The sequence below is a fragment of the Adelges cooleyi genome, unplaced genomic scaffold, assembly GCF_023614345.1.
Source record: "Adelges cooleyi isolate 19-005CV unplaced genomic scaffold, UGA_ACOO_1.1 ACOO_flye_CR_arks_rails_tigmint_CR_PRNA_519, whole genome shotgun sequence".
NCBI classification, from domain to species: Eukaryota; Metazoa; Arthropoda; class Insecta; order Hemiptera; family Adelgidae; genus Adelges; species Adelges cooleyi.
In genome coordinates this window covers 1,224,537-1,252,091 of record NW_026096208.1, presented here as the reverse complement: position 1 = coordinate 1,252,091, position 27,555 = coordinate 1,224,537, and the positions used below count along the sequence as shown (strand labels likewise).

Sequence of the window (27,555 nt, the reverse complement as noted above, 5' to 3'; positions counted from 1 at the left end):
ACGAACGTCGTCGTCGTCGTCGTCGTCGCACAGTCGGGCCGGTCCACACACACACACAGCACAGCCATTCACCGTCCGTTGCGCACACACCGCGGTAGTGGCTACAGCAGTACGATCCGTCTGTCCGACCGGTGTTTTATTTTTGTTCTTGAGTCGCGCGTTTAAGATGACGTCGGTAATAATCCGTTGCCGGTAAACCGCGAGTTATTGCAAAAAATATATATTATCTATCGAGAATTGTTTTGAATTTAGCAAAAAAAAAAAAAATATTAAACCTAACCGTTCGCGACCGAAAGCGATGATAATGGGCACGGCCAACCAGGAACAGCATCCGGCCAGCGCGATCAAAAAGCCCACGGACTTTTCGATCGACGCCATCATGCGCAAGGACGAAGCGGCCGCCGATCCGCGGCAAAACATGTTCGGTAAGTCTTGCACAATAAGCAACGCCGGTCCAAGTCTGATTATTAATCACATTTTTTTTTTTTTTTTAATTGACTTAAATCAGACGGCGAAGGTTCCACCGGCGGCGGCGCCGAAGAACTGGACGTGGACGTGGACGTGGTGGACACGTCGGAACCCGAAGACTTGGCCACCGCGTCCGCCGGTAACCGCGGCGGCGGCGGTGGCGGCGGTTACCATCACGGCCACAATAATCACAATCACCATCATCGTTCCTCCAAGCAGCAGCAGCAGCAAAACGGCCACGGCAAGAAAAAACGGACCAGGTGCTCCGAAACGACGGTGAGCGTGTCGTCCGAGGACGGCGGCGACCGGACGCCGCCTCCGCCGTCGTCCGCGGCGCACCGGCAGAGCCCGGACGGCCCGTCGGCCAAAAGCGTGTCGGCCATGCTGGCCAAATGCAACAGCCCCGACTTGGCGTCCACCGAATGCTACCTGGAGTCGGTGTCCAAGGAACTGTGGTCGAAATTCCACGAACTCGGCACCGAGATGATCATCACCAAAACCGGAAGGTGAGTTGCATTTGATTTGCATTTAAATCCGGATTTTTAACCCCAAAAAAAAAAGCTTAATAATATTTTCTACTCGACTTGTGTTTAAATTTTAAAATCCTGTACATTAAATTTATTTCATTTTTCGCAATAATATGAAAAACACACGACCAAAAGTGGACAGTAGGTCAAAAAAAATAAAACTCAACGATGTAACGGTTGTCTTGCTTACAAGTATGCCTAATACTCTTCTAAACCCTGTCTAAGATCTATATTGGAAGCCTAGAGATTCGTAGTGGAAACTTTGGGCACGCAGAAGTTTATTAAATGACAGTGAACAGTGCGTTTTCAAACATCTTTCGGTTTAAAAAAAAAATCACCGACCAGCCCTTGTTATCCGAATGGTTTTTGTCAAAATATCCGTGTGTAGCTGTGAATTTAATGTACACCGTTCGTGTAGTCTGTTAATTTCACGAAAAATCCGAGAATTCCATGTGAATTTCCAAGAATATCCGTGTGCAGTCTGTGAATTCAATGTAAACCGTTCGTGTAATTTGTGAATTTCCAAGAATATCCGCATGTAGCTGTGAATTCGATGTAAACCGTTCGTGTAGCTCTAAACTTCACGGAAAATCCGTAAATTTCCCGGGGATTCCCGCGAACATCCGTGTGTATTTTACTATTATCCGACTGCGTTAGTTTTTCACGAACATTCTGCGTTTTCGGACCGATCCAGGTCTCTAGGAAAACATCTCATAAACTCTAAGCATACCTACGACATTGTATTGAGGTACTTGCAAAAAAAAAAAAGGAAGAAAGAAATGTCCACCTCTGCCCTCGGTTATGGCATAGTGCACGCGCGAGTCCGCTACAATGTAGTTCCTAAAATAGCAATAGGGTTTTTAATTTTATTTTCCGATATGTACATAATATTATACATTATACTTACTATTTGCATTACTGGGAAACGCCAAAAAAAAAAAAAGGGTATAATTTATGCAATGCAAACACAATCGGCCGCGGTCGTTGGCCACATTGGCGAATATTATGTATGTGTACACACACAACAGTCGAAACGGTCGCGTTTATCCTTGACGATGGTGCATGGGTCGACACAAAGTCGATCAACGATTGCGTTTGTATGCCAATATAATGTTGTATAAAAAAAAAATGTTTTTATTTTTTATCTAAATCCGTCGATTACCGCCCACTCGCAACATTGAGCGCACAATGCCAATACAATACATTCGGTATATAGAATAATATAATATTGCTATAGAATAATAATAATTATTACTGTGCGCAGTGAGCACGCAAGCCATATAATTATTTCATACTCCCATAACGATAATAAGCCGTCGATAGCACTTTTTTGCATTCATTGTAGGACATACACAGATATTGTTATGTTTGTGTTATCTGCCGCACTGTATAGTGATTTGTTATCAGCTGCATGTGATTTTCCGTGGCTAATATTATATGTTATATTTTGGCTGTAGCTTATCGGCAGGATGATAATATTATTATTATTACTATACCTACAATCGTTTCTACCTCAATGGACGGTTTTTTTTTTTTATGAGAAAGAGTTGTTGTGAAAAGATAGCTGGTGTAAAGCTCGAGTCTTAACATATACTGAAACGTACCTAAGATACACTGGCTAGATGTATTTAAATTTGTTACCTAGGTACAACTTTTCGACCTATGGCAAAATAACACAGTTATTGTTTCGGTATAAAAAAATATACTATAATTATTATGATGATGATGGATGTATTTGATGTTTCGACAATAGGTTGTTAAAATAACACACAAAAAAATATATAATATTATATAGCATTGCGTGCGCGCCCATTTATGCCTACCGATAATAATAATACTATTGGTATTTCGGTTGTGTTGTGTTTAATGGGGTTTTATTGATTTTTTTCGCGACGGGCCCCACAGTGGCCAGCTATACACAGATATAATCATATGAACAATATACCTATATTTATTGCTATATCACTGCTGTTGTATGCTGGTCGATGACCAGCGAACGTTTTCAGCAAATCGTTCTCCAGACTTCAGATGGCCGGAAAGTCGTTGGTGGTTTTTCAAAGGGAAGGTTTCTGAAAATTTTGGCGACAACACCGATGATAAGGACAAGCCTTGGGTGCCTTGTATTATATGTAGGTACACAATAATATGATTACTATCACATTGTGTGTGTGTGTGCACTCCGCTGTAGGTCTCGACAACGACAACCAACAAGCACACCTAACCAACAATGATAGCAATATTATGATAAAACGCCCCGACGGATTGTGCGTGAGAAGTTAATAGTTCCTCGAATTCTTTTTTTGTGGGGGGGGGAGTGTAATATGTATGTTTTTTTATACAACCTAGAATAAAAACTGCTATCCGGATAGCATATTTTATCGCGGTGTGGCCCCGAGTATTATTATATTATAGGGGTATTACACGTACCTATATAATATTATTTATATGGTAGCTTGTGTGTATGTGTGTGTTTTGACGTTGTTAAAAGGCATATAATACAAGCGGCTATTGTCCCTTTTCTTCGCTTCTCCGGTGCTGCTCTCGGCCAGCAACACCAGAGTATAAAAACCACCACCACCACCACCACCACCACCACCACCGCACAATATAGGTATATATTATATTATTATACAATAATATTATACCCGGGGACCTCACACCGAGCATTAGGTGTATGTGTTACGTGTCTCGCGGTGCCATCTCGACGCAGTCGTTTATATTGTGGCTAAATACTTTGCTGTGTATGTGTGTTTGTCCGTCTGTGTTGTGTGGATATTATACGCATTAAATGTGTGTGTGTGTGTGTGTGTGTGTGTGTGTATACTAACTATGTAGCATACACACACACACACACAACACAAAAAAAAAACCGTGCACAATCCATTGTAAATAAACGAGGAGGAGTTTCTTTTCTCCTGCGCGAGCACAGCTCTTTCTATGTATAACACTATCCTTTATAGTATTCTTCTTCTTACTATTCTTATTATTGTAGATACACGTTATACGACCGTCGAATCACGCTGTGCCGAGTATTTTTAATTTTTCCGTATACATACATATATATATATATATATTTTTTTTTTTTAACACTCTAAACCTTTTGCTGACCGTGGGACGCACAGTCCCACCTACTGACCTCTTCTGGTATCCTTTTCGGTATATCCTTTCCGCACATAGATAGTGTAAAAAAAAAAAAAAAAAAATAGGACACCCGTTACAACTCTTTCGATCGTCGTCTAATCCGCAGGTATGTTATGACCGCCGACCTTAAGACCCATCGCGGTGGTGTAACCGTATTGTACATTACCCCTATGTATACATAAGGAAATAGCATCCCCTTGTGGGGGTGTGTATACAATCATATTATTGTTGTACGGCCGGGGAAGCGCAGGGGCGGTAGTTTGTCAGTCTTGTAAACGTGAAACATGGCACAATGATTGATAAATTACACCACCCTCCCCCATCCCTGATCCCCGGAGACTACACATACAAATGCACATACCGATCGCCAATGTAATATGCCTATAACAACAATAATATGTACACTTAATATAATATTTTATTATTCGTTTGCACATTAACCGCCCCGCACACAATCGCCGTATAAATAACAAGCGATAATTTTCTTTTCAAATCTTTTTGATAATAACACACATTTTATATGAAAAAAAAAAAAACATTATGTCATACCAGCATCGCCAACCAGTAGCAGACACACACAATACTAGGAAATTATTATACCATTGTCAATTATTGTGGACTGTTTGTTGTTCCAATCACTAAACACAGCACAACGATATTATTATAGTAACAGTCGTGACGACGGTTGAACTTGAGTTAAAAGTATTATCAAAAGATTTAATAAAAAAATATTAAATTACTTTCAACTATATTAAGTTAATTTTCATTCGTTAATAAATAATTCTTTACCTCTACAATTAACCCCGACGTTTCCGGGTAAAAGCTAGATAACTAAATAGTTAAACACATCACACGCTGAAACCATTTGGGACGTTTAGTTAAAAATTCAAGTCAAGTTCAACGTTTTAACGTAGCTATTTGTTTTTAACTCGTTAACAAATTAATTATAAAAACTCAACGGTTTTTAGTTTCTGGCCATAACTGGGTTATAAATAGAAATTAAATTGAAAAGTTCCAAAAGCACTTGTTATTTTGTTTCAGAAATGAAGCCAACGATTAGCCATTGGCAATTTCTGGGAATTAAAACGCGTTAGTAAACCAAAAATTAAGTTAAACACTAAGTTTAGGATTGCAAATTTTTCAACTAAACTGAACTAGTATAGCTAGTTATTTTTGATTTCTGATTTTCAGTATTTTGATTGGGGTCGTATACAGTTAATTTAACTTTTTTAACTGTGCAAATCTAGTGATTTTTTTAGCTTCAACGTTAGGTGATGTCGGTATAATGCGAGTTAGGGAAATCTTAACGAAACGGGTTAACCTTTTTTGGTTTTTTTTTATTTATTCAAATCGACGACGAAGGTCGGCCGGACCGTGGAAAATGCTATATTGTCCCAAAGTGAACACTACCGACTAAAACCTGTTGGGTATCGATTTCGTCCGGATGTCAAAGGTCTTCTAGCCCGTCATCGTGTAACGGCCTATAATAACATCATACAATATATAGAACAAATAAAATATATCATGTGTGCCATTTTTTTTTTTTGTCAGACTGACACATGTCAAACGCAATTTCGGTTTGTTATTCAAATATGGGATCTGCGGCGTGCATTTTGGTGAATATGTGGCTGAGGGGTAAAATCGAAAATGGAATTGTGTGTGGTGTGTGTGTGTGTGTGCAAAGGGACACGGCACAAGACCCCGTCGGTGGTCCCCCGATCGCACACGATATTATATTATACACACATACATACATATTATACAGCTGTTTGATAATGGACGTTTAATAGTTGATTTCTGTACACGTGTAGGTATTATATTATTTTTATATTATACACAGTGTATAGTGGTGCAGTAGTAGAGGTACTCCTGGTAATACACTATGGGCACTGTGGGGTCACGGTCCGTCGACAAAGTACAACTGCGGCTTGTTAGGAGTGTATGTGTGTATTTTACAAAATAACATTATATTATTATTTTTAACAGCCATTGGCCGCCGCGTGTACTACGACGATTGTTTGGGCGAAATCACCGTTCGTTTGCAGGCCGGACAAACCGCTATAATGTACTGTTATTACATGAGTACACAGAGTATAGTTTAGTTGATTTTCGTTTGATCGCACTACTACAACCGTCACTATATATTCTGTGACCGAACATAAATTATTCGCACTGGAAATGTCCACCACAGCCGCCAGTATTGCCGTCCTAAGTGTAACTTTTAAAAGTAACCACCCAAAACTGGTCAAAATTATCAGAAATTTATTCCAAGAGGAAATGACGTGTGTGTGTCTTGTCGTCGATAAATCACCTTGTATGGTGGTTGGACTAGCGGCTGTTTATGCTGCAAAAAAAATATTGTTGTACACACACAATTTCAGGGGTGAGGTTTGTTTACCTATACCTGATTCACTGGGTGTCACGCTGTATAAACGGATTCAACTACAATGCTTATGCCGATCCGATTCTCACGGTCGGAAGGCACACGATATTACATAATATAATATGGACAAATTGCGCTTACAAGTCCAACAATAACCCAACACTTTTCGCACGAATCCCAACAAATTTGCAACATGGCCTTCTTAACGCGTTACAAATTTGATGGCACAGTTAGTTTCGGCCAAAACTGCTGACAAGCATGACTTCGAGCAAACTTCAAAGGTTAAGTTTGTATGGCTAGCTATTCCCCAAGCGTTTTTTCATATTTTGTTCTGTAACTAACCTAACCCCCAAGGAGCGCTTTCAGTCAGAATAGGGGTTAGCTAAAGAGGTGTTTTAGCTGTTATGTAATTATTATATGTATACGGGACGACTTGTAGGTATAGAATTTATATGGGGAATTTTTTTTTCTTCAAATTTAGATACTTAAACGGCGGTTCTATGTGATTTTCGTTATTATCGTTGGCGGCCAGGTTCTAATTTACTAATGGTCGGCGGCGACTGAAACTGAATTTAAGTCGTTCGAATCCGACACGGTTGTGTATCGTAGTGCACAATATAGGTATAAAATATGTTTCTCGTAAACACAATGCTATTATACCTTAAGGAAAACGTTAGGAAATTGTTTTCCGCACACAAATGAGACGTGAATTACCGTATAATTTTCCATAATGCGTTCGGGTCCGGCTCGGTAATATTCTTTTGGGTTATTATTGTTTTTTTTTTTTTTTTTTAACCGGCCGTTCGTTTTTTGTAGGTGTAAATTACACACACACACACATAGATGGGTCTATTTTTTTTTTTTTTTACATGCGCCTTCTGGGAGGTTTTTTCGGACCTCTGATGAGCGGTTTGCGTGTGTGATATTTTTTTTTTTTTTTTTACCGTGGCTCCCCGGTGACAGCGGCCGTTGGTTAGCTCCGCCCATCAAACTTCCGGTTATTAAGCTAACCCACCCACAGCATGTACCGGCACAACGTCTGTTGAGCATTTTTCTCCCTTGCACACACACACTAACAGTCATCATCACCGTTATAATCACTCATGGACAGCACTCGGCAGATATATAGGTGTGTGTCACTGTGTAAAAACTTGATCTTTAATGAAAATTAAAATCGAAAAAATTCGGCCCTTCGAGGAGGGGAGTACCACCCCACTTGGCCCCCCTGCCGGGTAGGTTAGTCTAGTGACTTCGTTCGTCAAATCGGCAGATCTTTTTTATTGATATCCTCGGTATTGATCAATAGTCAGCACCTAACAAATCCAAATAAAAAGTGTCCACCCCTTTTGGGGTAAAAGATTTTCGGTATATTTTCTCGTGTTTTGGTTTGATTATCTGCGAAATAACGTTCCATATAATTCTTATATAACTTGTAAATTCTTGTATAACTCTTTCGGTTATTTAAGTTATGAAAGTCACGAAGCACCGTAGTTTGAAGTTGGAAAAACTGTTGACTGTTTTGATAGGAAATGGTGAATTTTCAAAACGTTCGGTCAAAGTTGGTACCTTTCAGGTAATATTGCTGATCTACCGAGTGATCTACATTCAACGCAAGGCACTAATTTTGTGGGAAAATAAATGCAATTTTGTAGTTTTTTCTCCGTGCAAACTTATGAAATGATTTGCTGAAAATGTTGACTGGTCGATTGGGTGACTACTTCAAAAGTCTAACAACCAGTCAGCGTTTTCGGCGAATTGTTCTTCTGAAAGTCAACGAAACATAATGCACTACTATACGTTTATGTTTGTATTAAAAGCCGGTGGCGCTTTCTATTCGAAGACTATTCGGGTCGACGGTTAATATGGTATCATTGTAAGTCAAAAAATAAACTACCACACTGTGCCGTCTCGTCGTCCTGTTGTGTTGAAAGTGCGATAGCGTCACGAATTATAATCCGAAAACATTAGAACGTAATTAGCGAGCACATTATTTCCTTTTTTTTTCTACGCTGTGCGGGCCATACGTCATGTGTTTTTTAAATTATTCCTCCCATTCGATGTGCTGCGGTCAACCAAAAAAAAAACAGACATTTTCGTGCGATATAAAATTTAAATAAATAGCCCGGACCCGTTTGGGCCGCCATTAGCAGCTATATACATATTATTATTATTATTATACAGGTATAGGTAGGTAGGTACACACACTCTTCTGCGTTTTAATTAACACTCGAAATGTACATGCGCATTGGGTGACTTGTTTCGGATAAAAAAAACAAAACGCTCGCTCGCTGAAATTGTATGTTTTGTATTGTATAGAAACGTTTTGCGATTCTCAAATTGTCGGCCATAAACTTAATCAATTTCGACTTGACTTTATCTAGGTAAACCCAGGTTAGGTTAGCGGAGCGGAAACGTTGGTTTATATCGAATACTAAAACGTCTCTAATGTAAACTTCCATTAGTTTTCGGATAATATACCTATTATGACGTTTTTGCCGGATATCCTTTATATACCTATAGGTGTAACAATATCGTTTGTGGCTCCCCGGTCCCGGGTAAAGTGTTGCATACTATATGAGTTTCGATCGGTTTTTGCGCACAGCCATATATATATACTTCCGGCTAATCCTTGTGGCGTTAATAGACCAATCCGCCCGGCTAGATATTATAAATTATTTTAATCTCTGCGGCGCGCACACACATACCCCGGCGTGGAAATTAATAATAATAACCATATTATTAATTAGAATATCAACCGGCGGATTACAGGGCGAGTTTGTCGCCATTTCTCCTGTATATATACCTACGCCTATAAAATAACACACGGCCGTTTATCGCACACCGTTTAATCGTCGTGACGTTCGATTTCCGGATCAAAAAGATTATACGGCGGCCGCAGTCGCAGCCATTGTGCATATCATTATCGACACGGATTTAAACAAACAGTAATATTCGACATGGCATTGGTGCGCCTATTAAAAAAAAAAAAATCTACTAATCATCGTTGGGCGTGGTAACGAAAAAAAAAAAAATATATATATGGGTATAACGCAACGATATTCGTTTTAAGGCTTAAACTAAGATTTTGAACCTAGAGTTCAACTAACGTCATCTATTTTGTGTAGGTCACCACAAAAAGTACAATATAAAATTGAATGTACTACAAAAAAAAGAAAATAAAAGAAGATGAATTAAAAACGTTACAAGTGTAAGATTATTTCAATAACATTATATAATTTAACCGACTTGGTTTCGTTAAAAGAGGGTCTGGAAAAATATAACGTGTTAAAATTAACTTGTTAACTCGTTAATAAAATATAGAATCTGTCGATGAATTGCCCAATAACAAGTTAGCTTTGTATCTGAGAAATTAACTCCAAACAATTTTTAAAATAATTATAAAGTATTCAAAAAAATGTTTAAAATATCTTAAAGAATTTTGAACTTTTGGCATTGGCACATGAATGGTTTTATGGTCTTGAGTCTTGTGCATTTTTTACTCACAAATTATCATCATCATCATGTTTTAGGATTTTTTTTTTTAATATAAATGTCCATAATTTTACTAAGCTCAATACTTGCTCTTAGATGAATATTATAGTCATACTTATTTTACATATCACAATAGCTATTTATAAAGATACGATTCAATGCAACGCACACACACTAATTTGAATTGTGATTTTATTTGGCGGTTATTAACGAGTTAAAATGTTAATTTTAACATAATATATTTTTCCAGACCCTCTTAACGAAACCGAGTCGGTTAAAATGCCGGTTCAATTAATCTTGGTCTTGTATCTCTATTGCAGTAATTGTAGTTTTATCCGAATAACGTTAATAGGGTAGTTTACTTGATTGTTTTAGCCCTTCCTCTGTGAGTGTTATCCCGTTTCCTCCTGGACAATAATTATTAGAACAACAGGCGACGACAATCGTGGGTATTACATCTTAGGACGTGTTAAAGTACCTACTACAATAATTATCGTTATTGCTATACTTAAAACCTAACCGGCTAACAACAGCTGGAGGTTTGAAGCCAAAAATATTTTTAACAACTTATGTTTTATGTACCTGCCTATTTTTTTTTTCGCACCGGCCGGCGATAATTATTGTACCACTGTTGTGTGTGCAATATAATAATGATAACGATAATTATTATTAAAAAAAAACTCGGTAATTATTGTAACAACAAGCGTTGTTATATAAAACACACAGACGCACAACCAACGCGGGACGGATATCGCGATGATGAGGGGAATTAAATACACAGAAATCTACTCACGGCCATGTTTTTAGGTAATAAAAACGATTTTTATATTTTATTGTGTTTATATGTTCATACCTACGTTGTGTGTACAATAGTTTTTTTTTTTTGCCGTGCGCTCGTTTATTACATCCGGATGTCGTCCTATACCTTGGTAATACATTTATTATATTGTTATACATACTGCATACATATATATATATATATATATGTATAAATATATCAGCGTGTATATAATATAATAATGTTATACTATATAGGAACTATGATACGCTTGCGTTCGACAGAAATCATAAAAAAAAATATATGTATATATTATGTATAACGAGTTTCAGCCGTCTAAAGAGATAAAAAAAAATTGTCCGGTACAAACTAATTATTGTCTGGGCGCCCACGCTATACACAATATATTGTGTGTCCATGCTAAAACAATTTGTCTTGTTCGAGTTAACAACATAATTATTATTATCAAAATATTACACCTTTTTCGGGAATTTCGAAAGTGAATTTTCATCGAATTCGTCGGCTTTTGTGTTGATGACCGACTCCGTCTAAACGGTTTGCCGGCGGCCGAGAAAAGTGAACGCCCGTTTTCGCCGTCTAAAGTGCCACTTGGAAAAGAGATAATAATACCGTTGTTGTTGTTGTTATTATTATTATAGTTTGGGCGGTAACACACTTTATTTATGGCCGGTCGGAGTGCGAAAATCGCCAGGGACTAGTGAGAGGCAATCTGCAAACGGGGTAGTAGTATTATATTGTGTGTGTGTGTGTGTCCATCAATTCGGCGCTTGTATTCATAATGTACCTACCTACCTACACAGCTATATACACAGCCGGGCCTAAGCGATTGTGTGCTATTGTGCGAACCCTTGTTTGGCCAAGGCGACGAGGGCGTGGTCTACCGTCTAACCCTGTGTGCGAAGGGCTCTCAAAGGGGTTCCGCGTGAAAGGGAGGCGGCGATCGATGGCAGAGAAAACGGCGATGTAATAATAACATTATAATATTTATGTGTACATAGGCGCGCGTATAAACAAACAGCCGGTAGTCGTGCTAAAACCTAAAACCTTAAGTTACGATCCACGCGAGTTGTTAACCAAAAAAATATTATGTAAATTATGTGTGATCGAGGGGCGAAATGGGTATTTTTTTCATCTCCAAACCGCCGGTACTAATTAGGCATTGTGTTTTAAACAATATGAAACTACCCCCCAATAGGTTCAACGCAGAGCTGCCAAAAATGAATAACACATATTGTTATGTTTGCTGTAAAAACAAATGGAGCACTAATTTTAAGTAATGTCCAAGTTTTACATTATTTTTAACACCCCTATCGGAGAAACAAAGTCGAACAATAAGCTAAGGTTGTGGAATAAGGTTACTAACTTTAAATTCATAAACTCTATTACTTAGTTTCTGGATCATATTCAGTCTTGAGCTAAGCGTTTACATTTTTTTCTTCTTCTCAGATTCAGCAAATTTGGCATTTAGTAGTTAGGTTTGGTTTGTTTGTTTGTTGATTGGTTTTATTTTGGGTTAGATTGTCTTCTCAAGCACTTCTCCAAAATATGCGGAACTCCCGTCTACCTATGTTTTTATACAAATCTGTTTCGAATTCAATTTAAACGCTCAACACAAACGTGTGTGCTACCTGGGCGTTGATGAAAACATTTTATCGCCGTCCAGTGTGTTTGTAGTAGATTTCTGTGGGCGATACACGTTTTAAAGTGTACTAAAAGACTAGAGGCGTCGCATGATGTTCGCAATAACGGGTTCTGTCATTTTGAAAAACGTCAATACGAAAAGGCAACGCTCGAGTACGACGAATGTGTTACTACAACAACTACACGACACGCATTAACAAGCCAACCCTTGTTACACTTATCTTGTGGAATACAATGATAAAACGTCTCGGAATTTGACGCGTGTCCCTTTCTGTTTCGCGTCCACTTCGGTCCAATAAACCTTTCAACGACGTGGCACATTACACACTCGGGGCAGACAGCATTTTTGGAGAAAAAAATAAATTCACCACACAATGGCGTCCCTTGTCAACGCCAACACACATCAGCGGACACGAATAACCCAAACGCTGAACAATATTCTTCGGTTCATATTGTATACCCTTTTTGGACCGTGCCAGTACAACCATTACAATAATATCATCATCATTACTAAGCCATTATGACACGGTTGCGTCGGCCCAACACGACGATGCCGTCAAGTATCATCAATGGAACCGTTTAAATTCATCAACTTAAATACATTTTGCCTGATCAGAGTGATTGCTTAGCTGTGTACCCAGTCAATGTCTTACAAGGACATTTTGAACTTTTACAGTTGTCCAAATATTCGCTGAAAACGTTGACTGTCCCTAAGTGTTTTAAACTCAGCAAGGGAGCAAAACTTCAACAACTTTAATAGCGATTGACTGAATACTGGTCAATCGACCAGTCGAAATTTTCAGCAAATAGATGCTCAATCCGTTTTTCCTCCAGTAGATTCGATTAACGATTCGACGACGGTGAGATTTCTGTCGTTTGCGCGGATAATTTCAGCTCGAGTTTACACACAAGTCTGGTACACCACAGCAGCAGCAGCAGCAACTGGTGTTCGGAAAAATTCATATACATTATATATTTTACGACATGTAAAACCCACTCGGTAACTACCGGGCCGGGGAAACGACCTGCGGCGAATTGATTAACACCGTCGCCCCAACCGGCTGTATTGGTTGCCGAAACACCGCGTTAATAAATAACTACCTAAATAATAATAATAAAATAAAACAAATCGACAAACTTGTGTGTGTGTATTTTATTCCGGTCGGCACAAACGCACACTCGCTCACTCACTCACTCACCGGATACATAAAACAATCGGCGTTAAAATATTATTATTATTGTCGGTAGTAGTGGTTTCGAGGAAAAATATTAAGTCGTGTCGTTCGGTCGCCGCCGAAAAATTAACGAGTTTACAATCATTTTCAACGGCTAAAAAAATTAATAAAAAAACAACAATATACAGGGTGATCCTCGTCGGTGATGTAAGACGCTAGTTTTCTAATTATAATAATATTTTACTAAATTTTTTAAAAGCAAATACTCGACCGAATTTATAACATGATCTTCGTCCCTTATCCCGGTTTTCGACCGGAACATGAAAAATGTTCAAAGTATTGACATATAAAAAATAACAGTAAAATATACCGTCAGCGACGGATCACCCTGTGTGTACGCGGATGGCCGGACGGTCGGTTTCTCGCCGTTTTATTGCTTTCATCAATTGTGACACTTAATATTATTATTATTATTACCTATATAGTAATGTAAACGACCAATAGAGGTACTATCGTCACTTGTTTACGGCTTCTTATTTGCATACGCGACGGCGGGTCAGTCGACTACTTTAACGACTTTGGTCGTGACACTAACCAGCGGGATGTCATACCTCAGGAAATACCGAAATTACACCTATCCGCAGCACGGACATCTGCAACCGTTGGAGTCGCCCCCGCAAACGGAATTCCGTGGTTCTGAATAGGAAATATTGTAATCAAAAGGCAAATTTTTTCATTACCGAATACACATTTTAACAACGCCCTACGCACCAGTTTAATGCTGTACAGCTGACTGAACAAATTTGCAAAGTGTGCGATTGAAACCAAAGACAAATCCAAGGACTCGATGATTTTCTACCCTTGCAGTAGAGGTCAACCGCAATCTGCTTGTGTTCTAGGTACCTAAGTTTATAATATTATGGCGGTGAGTGATTTTCGACGAGCACCGTCGTCGCAAGGGCACGGTCGCTGTTGTGTACCTCTGTGTACACGGGATCGATTTAGATTCGGATCTCGGATAATGTGCGACGTTGATTGAAAACGGTCGTTGTACAATAACGTTGTAGTCGACAACCGGAGATTTTCACTCTAAATCCCTCCAGCGCAACTACACACACACACACACACCCGATCAAGCTGATCAGAGATCCCTATCAGCTATCTGTCTGTACAATAACATTAGACTTCTTCACACACGCGAACGCACATACACATAACGAGAATTACTATAATATTGTTGTTACACGATAAACTATCATGCTATTGCTATTGGCCACTTGTATACATTTCCAAACGTCTGCCGGTCCTCCTTAACGTGGTGCCCCCGTGTTTACGATTAACTGTAATAATCGTATGCACGTCTAGTAATAATTATTATGGATAGGATAATACACTATTTATGACGTCCAACAAGGCTGCTAAGGAAGAGAACAACCGTTGTGGAATTGTGCTGCACCGGTTGGAGAGCGCAGCGTGAGGTCTGCCAGCGTCCTGTTGCTGGCCTTCCGACGTGAACAAATGTCAACCAATTTTTTTTATATCTACTTTCCGGACCTGTCAAACCGTCGGTTGTAGTTTTTTTGTGTTTGTGTTTCTACAACCACGCCGGTTTTAGCGATTGCGGTTCGTACCAGGCGGGGCTAGTGATTGGATAGAACTTTTTAGAGAGACGCCAAAGAGATTTGGAGCGTTAAAAATCACAGATAAACAACGGTATACACGAGAACGGCAACGGATTCAACGCGGGATTCCCGCCGTCAACAGAGGTACCTTTGCGGTGGTTTACCGTCCGCCAGTCCACAAACTGCGGCCAGGGTACCCCTGTCGACGGCGGGAATCCCGTAGAAAATCCGTTGCCGTTATTGTGCACAGCGCGGCTCTATTTGAAAACGCCTAATCGGTTTTTCGATCCAAGGACGAGCCTGTTTGCGCGAAAACAATATTTATAGCCGTTAACGATTAATTGAGATATTTTTATTTTCAATATTATAATTTGCCAATTTGTCCGAATCCGGTGGGGGATTACGTAACGCAAAATATTCAAACATGATATTCTTTAATCCGCAGCTCTAGTCGTTGACGTTTACAAGGCCAAACCGTACAGCGTCGTAATTGAACGAGATAAGATTTACACGGGAAACCCCACAGTACAGTGGGGTCAGGGCATAGTGGGCACGAGTAGAGGTCACGGGTCTACAGGAATGACTAAAAGTCAGTAATTCACTTTCAATATATTATGCTCGTGTGCGAATCATTCATTGGACAGTAAGAATCGAGCACGTTAACTTTGGTCAATACCTTGTGTGTGTGTGTACATGGTTTATACTAAACGAACAAACAGAACAGCTGCTGTTGTTTTAACAATGCATTTTTTCTCCGCTTACCATTCCGCATTACAACATGTTATTTTCCATTTTTTTTCCCGTGTACAAATGCGCGTTAGTGTATAACGTCGTGTAAACCTGTATTGTAATTTGTCTTACGGATTAACAAGTCCCGTGTGTAAGCTGTTTAACCGGTCACTTAATCAGCTCTGCCTAAATATTATTTAGGCGATTTTCGTCTAGCAACTCGATTTGATGTTAGTCAGTTTTTTCGAATAATTACCATTAAGGTTGAGTTTAAAATTCGGAGCAGGGCTTTTGATTGATTTACAGTGACCTGTGTGAAACAGAGTGGGCTTCTGGTGGTCAAAATCACTCGGCTGATTACAGTTACTAATCGACACCCTAGTTTATATGGGGAACGCCGGTGGATTAAACCATATGATAACAAAAAAAAAACCATCGTCCATTGACGTATTATGCTAAAACGCGGGCGCGGTCGGGGAGGATTAAAAAGGGGAAAAATATATGGACGAATTGCGACGAACACACCTGAGCCCGGTCCTTCCCCTCCGGCGTTTTCACCCGGCCAAGCCGGTGCTATTAGGTTAATTCGCAGAGCTCCTCTTGTATGATGAAACATACGTATATACCTTTTGGTATAGAGAGGCTTGTAACGATAATGACTACCACTCGGTTGGCCGGGTGGAGGGTTTATTAATAAACACTATTATGCGCGCGTATCGTTATTATTATTATTATATACACATTAAGCTACCGGCCGCGACGCGAGCAGGCGACCGATTACAATAATTCATAATTTCGGACTCGACCGACATTACAACAATTAACCCGTTCACCTGCGTTGGTAATATTTTATAATTTAAAATATTTTACCGGGGTTTTTTTTTTATACTTCCACGGTACTCTCGGCCGCAGGTGTTTTGCTGCTGTTCGGACCGTCGTCTACAAAACAAAATACGAATACACAAATCAATTGATCGTTATTATTTTTTTTTTTTATAATAATGTAATCTTTCGGCTTACAGGCGGATGTTCCCGACGTTGCGGGTGTGCTTCCGGAAATTGGATCCCAACCAAAAGTACTCGGTGCTCATCGACATCGTGCCGGTCGACAACAAACGGTACCGGTACGCTTATCACAAGTCCTCGTGGCTGGTGGCCGGCAAAGCCGATCCTCCCGCCCCGCACCGGCTGTACACGCATCCCGACTCGCCGTTCACCGGAGACCAGCTACACAAGACGTTCGTGTCGTTCGAAAAAGTCAAACTCACCAACAACGAGATGGACATCAGCGGACAAGTGAGTGCAAACTAGATCAGATTAGCTCCCCTGGGCCGGCTAGCTTCTCCTGAAGCATTGCTGCGTTCCGGGGAAAAAACGCCCACGGCCCTTGAGGCTTAAGATAGCTAAGGTTAGGTTGAGTTTAGGAAAGGCGAGATAGGACGCAAAGGAAGACATTCATAGGAGAGATGATTGAAATGGCTGGATGTAACTGGTACTCACGTAGTTGAAGACTTTGGCATTCGTGAGAGAAAAGTGGAAGTCTATGTTTTTGCTATGACAAGGCTTAGTCTTTAGAAAAGAAGAAGAAGGTTAGGTTGTTGGATAGTCTCCTTGGGTACGGCCAAGAGCCTTGGGCTCGTCTCGCAGAACACAATTGTCGCCACATGAAATGTTATAAGAGTTCTGATGAATGTCCAAGGTGGTGCAGATACGAACCATAGCCTTTGTCTGTTCACATAACCTGATCTATAAAATGTACTCTAGCTATTATCAACGGACGCTGGTGGTTTCATCAGGTCGACCCTCTCTTCTGTTATCAATCCGAAGGTTAGCAGCCAATCTCAATGATTCACTATTACTTCCTTTTAATTAATTCGTACGTCCATCACTCTTTGACGAATATACTCCAATCCTGGTCATCCCTTGTGGTTTTTACCTTCCTCGTCACACCCTTCTATAATAAATCCAAGTATTCAAGCCACGCTTCAATCATGGCCAATCCATTTATCACTTTTTTTCCGAATACATTACCATAGTCATAGACATATCTTGAGCAATCTTCTCTACCACCACAGCGTTTCTATCCTTATTTGTTCTTTTTTAGCAGTTGTCCACGTTTCGTTGCCATAAAACATTATACTACAAACGTAGTCAACGTTGTTGAATACAATTTTAGCTTGGCATAACTCACTTTGCTATTTCCTCTTTGCTAATTCCACCAGAATTTGTACTCCCAAGGTATGTGAGTCCGCCTGCTCAATTTCCAGATTCCTTAGTAGATGTATTCTTGTCCTGGTGTTTTTAATCCTACTACACACAAGGACTTTGGCCTTCTTCGCGTTTATTTTCACATTTAGTTCGTTTGCCATAGCTTCTTCAATAGTTCCTAACATTCTATTGCTACGTGGTCAGCAAATACATTTTTCATTAATTTATCTTAATGCAAGCATGAGTTTTCTCTCTTACTGTCCAAGCGTTGATAAAGCAACCTCCTTTTTGTTGACATTGTCTAGCTTATCCTTCCATCGATTCCACTATATCGGGGTCGACTAATAATAATTCTGTTCACTTTCGAACTCCTTTGAAAGCTACGTGGCTCGCCACACACGACAGCTATGCCAAAAAACAAAAAAACAAAAATGCTCGTGGACTCGCCTGAGAATGGAAATCGGAAACCGCACGCCGGAGATTTTGACAGCCATCGCGTTTGTCAACGTTTTGACAATACAATAATGCCGTATGAAAATATATATATATATATATTTTTTTTTTAATAGGAAGCGGGTTATACACTCTGGTAGAGCTGGTGTATAGGTCGTTTTTCGGGACGGTTGACGGGCAAAGCGTTGAGAGATGCGGGATCGCTATACAGGGTGACTGTTATCAATCCCCGATGTAAGACACCGATGTTTTCTCAGAAAAAATAATATGAATACTTTAAACGTTTTCTCTATCTTCATCCCTTATACCTACATTTAAAAGCTATGTTTACCGTGACTTTGTAGAGTTATGACATTTCCTCTTACACATTTTATTACAAGGGATGGTAGTTGAAAACTTTCAGAGTATTGACAAATAAATAGTAACAAATATTGTGTACCTACGAGTGTTACATCACAGAGACTGATCACCCTGTATGTGTGTATGTCCCCAAAAGAATAATAAAAAAAAAACCGTGTCGACTAGACGTTGGAGATATTAATGACTAATCCGACCGCTGCGAACGTGTCGAGGTGGACGTCGTATTACACACAGTCTTTCGTTTCTTATATTTTTGGCCCCCGAAAAAAAAAAAAAAAAAGAACCGTCGTTTCAAAAGTTTATAATATTACATTTCTCATCCGTTTTTAACAACGACACCTATCTATATATTCTACAATATAATATCCTAATCTCGTTACTACCACCGGGGCAGCAAAGGTGTTAACCGAGTTATTATATTTTACCTTCGACCCTCTTACTTACTACTATTGCACGAGGGGGAGACACGACCACGAATATGATGTGTGTTATTACTTTATAATATTTCTTAAATTTTTTTATTATTTTTTTTAAGGTCTCGGTCCGACCGATCGGATTACTTACCTTTTGACACACGAAACGGTCATGACACGTTTTTCGAGGCTTCCCGGATAGCCGGTCGAAAACAATATATTACCCATCATGTGTGTATTTATTACTAACGCCTAAGAGCATTAAAAGAAAAAAACACCAGTCGCCAAAAAAAAAAGCATCGACCGTCGCGGCGCTCGTTAGTTTTTTAAGTAAACATTAATAATAATATTATTATTATGAAATTTCCTGACCGTGTACACATCATACATATACTAGGAGGTAGATACACAATAATAGTAGGGATATTATATACACACCTAGTGGCCGAGACACTACTCGTTAGGATATAATATATAATATTATACAACAACAAGTGTCGACCGGCGATAATGTGTATAAATCTTTTGTCATGTTAATTGGGCGACAATCGTTAGCCGAAATATATTTTCTGTGTGTGAAAGCTGTTGTCGTGTAACGCCCATTATATTATAATATTATCTCGTAGTATGTGCACACACACACACACACATAATAAGTTATAAATTTTATTAAAACATAAATATCAAAAAAATGTACACTAGGTTAGGTTGACCACACCGGTACATATTATAATATACTCTCCTCCTCCTCCTCCTCCTGCTCTTCGTCCGGCAGCTCTTTTTTTTTTTTTTTTATCTTACTGTAATAATGATGCAGTCAGCTTCCATGTGCCGTGTTATTGTACCTCTATACGTGTACACTTATTATACAAAGGTGTATGTATACCTAAGGTGCTCCTCCGTACACTGATAGTGAGCGCGCGCGCCAGTCTTGGAATGCGGCTTGGCCCCCCCGCGGCGGGGACACACTCTTCGAACCGGCAGCCGTGACAGTCGACAAATTTCTCTGACCAACACTGCTTTTTATAGGTACCTAACTAAATAATATGATGATGCACGCGAATTCAGTAGCCTTCTCCGCAGTGGAGAACCCCCAGTGGGGCTGGGTTTGAACTTGGCCGAAAGAGGAAGGAGCTATTAAAGCTGAAAAAAACCTAAGTAAACGCTTTTAAAGGATATTTCTCGACGCATTTGTTCTAAGAAAGTTACCGCACCGCAGCGTTATATATTATCTAGTTCTAAAGATATATTCAAAGTTAGATTCACAACAGTTGGCGTTCGAATAAATTTGCATACAAATAGATCTTTGGCAACGGTGTATGTAGAGTGTCTTCAATATAATAGAGGGTCAAAATTAACTTGGTTTAATTGTTCTCTAACCGAGTTTAGCGGTTGAAATTAAAATCTACATTCGAAACTGATTTTAGATTTGTCCAAAAGTATACACAACACGCGGAAAAACCCAGCCAAAATTAGATATTTTGTATTCGGCGAGGAAAAACCCCCCAAAAAAAAAAATGCATTACTGTCTCTGCAAAAAGTACCACTTTGTTCAACAGAGCTGGCCTAACCGGAACTCGCGTTGGACAAAAATGTGAAAAAAGCGAGTTGGCAACACTGTCAGTCAGTCGTAGGATTTTTTTGGCGGTCGATTCGTTATCAGTTTGTTTCGGCCTTGAGAGATTCGGATTTAAGTACGATTTTTTTTTTCCGAATAATCTGTTGTTGTTTTGTTTTTTCTAAAGGAATTATATTGTATTTTTGGAAAATAAATTGCGGTTAACCGGCAAAAACAAAAAAAACAACGAGTGTTCCGCTATTCTCCCGTGTTGTTGTCGTTGTTGTATACAGTAATAATATTAATATATTATATTACACGTTATATAGTAGGTATAATACCGTGTGCCGGCGGAGAGGTTAATTACTATTACCAGAGGCGGCGGCGGCGGCGGTGTGTGTGGAAACCTTTTGTTCAACACCTGATAATTAGGAAATGGGCGTGGCCGGTGTGCACAGAAATATTATGAGTGACAATTGACGGTTCTCGCAGTGTTCTGTATAATATTATATATATATAATCCCATTACGGCCTTACGGCGCACATTTTTTTTATTATTATTTTTTTTTTTTTACTTAAACACATTTCCAAGGCAATTTCAACGTTTTCAGGCCGTTTCCCGGCGGTGTTGTCCGGGTAGAGGGCGGGTTCGAACCCGAAGAGAGATAGCACACACACACACACCTAGAGAGGTGTCAATATATAATAGTGTTGTATTATTATTATTATGTAGGTAGGTTACTACACTGCGCTCTGTTTGTGCGGTAATTGCCGGTTTTCGTCGCACACCGAACACAGCTATTATTATTATAATGCATCATAAAGTTCCTCTAAACGATTGTCGAGGCGAAAATAATCGACCTGACTTTTTAGTATGATTTTGTTGTATTAAATATTATTTTCTTTGCCGTTTTTTTTTGCAGATCATACTCAACTCGATGCACCGGTACCAGCCCAGGATACATTTGGTCAAGTGGCGTGGAATGGTGACCGACCTGGAGACGGAGAAGTACCGGTCTTTCGTGTTCCCAGAAACCGTGTTCACGGCCGTCACGGCTTATCAGAATCAACTGGTGAGTGCTGCACACGACAGCTGAACTGAATAATTAACTCTAACAAACTCCACACGTGCCCGAATCAAAAATTTTAACGCGCAACAATTGTATTTTGTCGCTTAAAACGCATTATTGGGTATAAATTAGGCTAAAAAAAAAAATGGAGTCTTGAAAAAGACGTGGAAGGGAAAAATCACTAAACTCCATAACATAATATGGTCGGCTGCCGTTTTGTGAACGGTTATTGTTTTGATTTATCAAATCGTGTCACGGAAGAGTAACGTAGCATTTTTACTTTCCATGAAATCGGTACACAAAATGGCTGAAAAATGTATCTTGTACTTAAAGCATTCGAACAACTATTAGGATTCACTCTACTCGGCTCTAAACGTTATGTTCAAATGTATTGTTGCAGATAACGAAATTGAAAATCGACAGCAATCCGTTCGCCAAAGGATTCCGCGACTCTTCTCGGCTCGGCGAACTGGAAAGGTGAGTTTTTTTTCTTACAATAATAATAACAACAATATATCATGTACAGTTTAAGTACAACAAGTCTCTCGCGCGGAATGGGTATTTTATTTTTTATGTGTTCACCGACACATTATATGTACTACTATAAAGTGTGTACGGTTTGTGTGTTGGGTTTGTGTGCGCCCTTCGAGCCTATCATTTTGACACGTTGTTATGAAAAAAAAAAAAATAGTCTTACACGCGATACACCCTCCCCGCAAAATCCTCCCTTAGGCCCCTCGACCCCCTTAACGAGCGCATGTGGTGACCGATATTCTCGCTTTACCGGTGTCCTGTTATTATCCTTTGGGTTTTTTTATTATTATTGTACCTAATATATATTTTCTTTTCATGTCGATACCGAATAATACGCCAGCATATTATACGTCCAATATAATAATAATATTATTATTACAACAATATTAAATAAAAACGCAGACCGCATCGCGTGTCAAGCTTTGGCCGGTTACAATATAAATTACACCCGAAACACAGACATTGTTGTTCCACGGTATTCGTGCGGTCGGTTATTGTTGTTATTTGTATATTATTATTATTTGTTATGGACACGATTAGGTTGTGTTATAATAGTATAATCGGCGCTCAAAGTTGAAAAAAAAAAAATTCCCCCTCACTCCCTGAATGAGAGGTTAGTTTTTAAAATAATGTTTAATTTGGTTTTGAAGTGACTTAAAATACACCGTGACTTATGATCAGTTGATTTTTTTGTGTCTTCATCAGATCTGTTATCCAGGAAATATCGATTTCACCATCCTATCCCCACCTCATCCATACTTGTTTACCATCCTCGCATCGTTTGACGTATTCGTGTCAGACGGTGCCAATAGGCTTAGCCACAGGAATTTGTTATCCGAATAAGTGACAGCGTGTGTGTGCGTCAAACCCCAATTACTATTATTAGGGGTGTTTTTTTTTTTGGACCGGGTGTCGTTTTTTAATGAACAACCGCGACTAGACGGTGTGTAAAGAAAAAAAAAATATATAATGTATTTCGTTTTTATAGCTGCCAACGACAATGCTGCGGCGTTCGGGAGCCAAACAATGTTATTATTCTAATGACTACCGCACGGTGCACATAAACGGCCATAACGTTCTTCTGGGTGGCAAGGAAAGCGCTTTGAAGTGCCAGCCGATCGCTGGTGTACACCTATTGTATTATTATTCCTAACCCGTTTCACACGAATAGGTACAAACAGCAATAATTGACATTCCGGCGGACGGTGGCCTTTGATTTTGCATTGATCGCTGTCGAATGTGGTTTTCGTTGCCGTTCCGTTTTCATCACAACATCTTCAACGGCTAAAAATAATAATTCAATAGATTCTCGTTTGAACGGGGAAGATTCCCCCCGGAGTCGAACCCGCCCAGGGGTTGTCGCGCTCCTCCCTTTTTTGTGTCAACACTTGCACTTTTTCCTGCCATCGCTTTTCGACGACCGACCGTATAGGTGTGCCAAATGTAAATAAACTCAACGGTCTTTATTATCGTCCCCATAACAGCTATAGTAGCATCCTTTTTTTAAAAGGCGAAGGGACTCGGGCTGGAAGGAGGATAATTCTATTATTATTGTCAAGGAACCCCGCTAAATGAGGAAAAATAAGTCAAATTATATTTCCCCGGGTTGTATCCCCTAATCGGCCGATTTTCCTTATCTCATCAATCAAATGTCAAGAAGAACCGTTGTTCAATCTTAAGAAACTTCAAAATCGGCTGTAGGGTCGGTTCTGGTTTTGTCAATCGCTATTGTCATTCGCAAACGATATTATCGTACGACGTTAATTTGTGTTCCGCGAAAAGATTAGCGTTTCAAAAAACATGGAAATAACGAAATACGATTAAAAATATAATTTCCAATGAGGAAATAACGATTTACCAATTAAAGTTTCCACGAAAAGTTCTATTTTTATCGTATTTCGTTATTTCAATCCGTTTTAAATGCTAATCTTTTCGGCGCAACACAAATTAACGACGTTTTTTCCACTCCATCGATGACGGCCGATTTTCCTTGTCCTTTCGATCATATTATCTTATCTGTTATCAATCAAACGTCAAGAAGAACCGTCGCTCTGTGCGATTGGCCACGGGAAGTGGCTAGTGGCCGTTTTCAGAATAAATATAATATAATATTATATACATTATGGCCGGTTGTCGACTACCGATATTACAACGTTATATGTTACACGGCGACTATAAACTCTTAGCCCCCTGCCCGTCTGCCTGCTCTCCTACACCCGTCTACGGGGAGTGATCGAAAACCGTGAATAATTATCGCTTGGGTTTCTATTAACGGTTAGGCCCCGACAACGGTATTATTATACCACTGCCGGCGGTGAAACGTTAATAGTTTAATCGCTATTGTTTTTATTATCATGCGTGGAAATAATATTTTGTCAGCGTATAATAATAATAACAGTATTATGTTATTAAAACCGGTGATTTCTCGTGTGTGCGAGCCGGTGGAAAACCGCTCGGGGGCGCGCACACACCGAGGCTGGGCCGGGCTCGTATACGATAATTATACGATTATTATTCCTTATCCTTTGGAGACCGCCGTTGTTGTTGTTGTTGCCGTTGTCTTTAACACGTCCGCGTAAATTATAGACCGGCAAATAATAACGTCTTCGCACCTTCCACACGATATTATTATTACTATAACCTGTACAGGTACCTTGTGTGTACACATTTTATGTAACACCAAGCTCCCGGAGGGCCCGCCGCCGTACGCGACCGAATCCATCGGCACGTTATTATAATAACCGCTAATGGATATACCCACGACCGGTTTCGGTATAAATTAATACGCACACACACACACACACACACACGGTCCGTGTTGAAAAATATGATACGACGTTATTGAACGAAAACGTTAAGAAAGCTACAAAATCGGTCGTAGGTTGTAGGTTCTGGATTTGTCAATCGCTATTGTCATTCGCAAACGACACTATTATCGTACGACGTTAATTTGTGTTCCGCGAAAAGATTAACGTTTAAAAATAGAATTTTCCAAGCGAAAATAACGATTTACCAACCAAAGTCTGACAATTTTCCACGAAAAGTTCTATTTTTATCGTATTTCGTTATTTTAATCCATTTTAAATGCTAATATTTTCGGCGGAACACAGATTGACGTCGTTATTTTCGTTCACTCCATCGATATCGTTTTTGAAATAATAACAAACTGTAATTCGTTTGAGACTCGGCCGACGTACAGATGTCACTACACACTTTCAGAGAAGGGTCGTTATCGTTGGCAAATTGGCACGTGCCGGCCACGGGTATGGATTCGGCTTATCTGTTACATAAGTTTAATCCTGGAGTCGCGCGCCAAAATAACGACCGGGTCCTTAATATAACAATTATGTTAACAATGCGTTTCGCTTTCGTTTCGTTACAACATATTAATTTGAGTTTGATTCCGAGCAGTAGGTTAATCGAGTAATTAATAATTATGTTGAAGCGCGAAAGCAGTATGGACTTACAGTGGAAATTAGTCATTCTCCGTTTGGCCAAATGATGTCTGTTTTTATCTTTGTTTGACATGAATGTTGATATGAACACAGTTGACCATAAGAACACATTGTGTTGACATTATTTTTATTATCCTATTTCCTTCCTGCAAGGAACATTTTTTTAAACACTATAAGGGTTTAGGCTGGGTTCCAAGCAAGAAAATGTTTAAGGTTTATTTACATATTTGACTTGCTCCCAACTCGCTAGGCTTAGCTTTTTCTGAAATTGTTTTTCTAATACACTTAATTGATCACAAAACAGCCTTTAACGACACGAGTGAACAACCTTTTTTTTTTTTTGTTATTGTTCCAGAGATCCCGTCGATTTGATGTTCCTGGAACACCAGTACAACCAGCACATGTTGAACCGCGCGGCCACGCCCATGTTCTGGCCACAGGACAACGGCGGCCACCCGGGACAGCCGATGGACCACGACGGCAACGGCAACGGATCGTCCACATCGGGATTCATGTTGGCCGCCGCGGCCGCGGCCCGCGCCCAGTTTCACATGCTGAACAACGCGGCCAACCGAGCGGCGGCCGTGGCGGCTGCGGCCGCGGCGTCCGGCGGCGGATGCGACAACGGTCATTACTCGCAACAACAGCAACAACAACAGCAACAGCAACAACAACAACATCAGCAGCAACAACAACAGCAACAACAACAACAGGCCGCCGCCGCCGCAGCGGCCGCCGGAATGCACTCGCCGCTCATATTGTACGGCGGCTCGCAACACTTTCAGCAGACGCACGCTCGGTTCGCGGCGGCCGCGGCCGCAGCAGCCGCCGCCGCCGGTTACCCGGGCGCTCCGGTTCCGCCGCCGCCGTCGTCCGTGTTCTCGTGGCCGCCGCCGCAGTATCCCAGATACGTGACCACGTCCGCCGCGTTCCAACCGCCTCCTCAGCCGTCGTCCGCCGCCGCAATGCACCTGCACCAGCAGCACGTCGTCATGCACCCTCAGACGACGACGGCGGCGGCGGCCGCCACGGCCACCCTGGGCCGGTACAGCCCGCCGTCGGCCCTACATTCGCCGGGCGGTACCAGTTCCTCGGCCGAATCGCTGCCGTCGCCCGACATGGACGGCCGCTCGGCCACCAAGTACAGCAAGCGACACCTGCCGGACGACGCGTAAACTAGGCGTCCACTTTCGTTTGGTGTCCGTGTTCCTGAATGATTTTTTTTTCTCAATCGCTCCGGCCAGGGGTTCTCAAAATACAAAATAATAATTTTTTTTTTTTTTGAATTTACTTAACTCTCTTTGCGCCGGAATCTAGTCCATACAAACGGTTATTATTATAATTGTTTTTTTTTTTAACTTTTCTTTGTAAGTCATAACGTGTAGGTAGGTATTATCGTCTCATTATTTTTTTTTTTATAATAGTTTAACTTCAATAGTTATATCATCATTGTATTGGCGCTTTCGAGGTCACGTGCAATATTTTGTAAGTGTTGTGTTGTAAATAGGTTGCGTCCCCCCCCCCCAT

General features: G+C 40.2%; 1 protein-coding gene across 1 annotated transcript; it reads left to right on the top strand.

Annotated features, from left to right (window-relative positions):
* On the top strand, positions 1 to 27,203 carry LOC126842438 (T-box protein H15-like). The gene is made up of 6 exons (XM_050579452.1): positions 1 to 425; positions 509 to 974; positions 17,000 to 17,273; positions 21,893 to 22,042; positions 22,440 to 22,516; positions 26,384 to 27,203. The coding sequence occupies exons 1-6, from the start codon at positions 299 to 301 to the stop codon at positions 27,201 to 27,203; spliced, it is 1,914 nt and encodes a 637-aa protein (XP_050435409.1). The 5' UTR covers positions 1 to 298.
* The last annotated feature ends 352 nt before the right edge of the window (positions 27,204 to 27,555 follow it).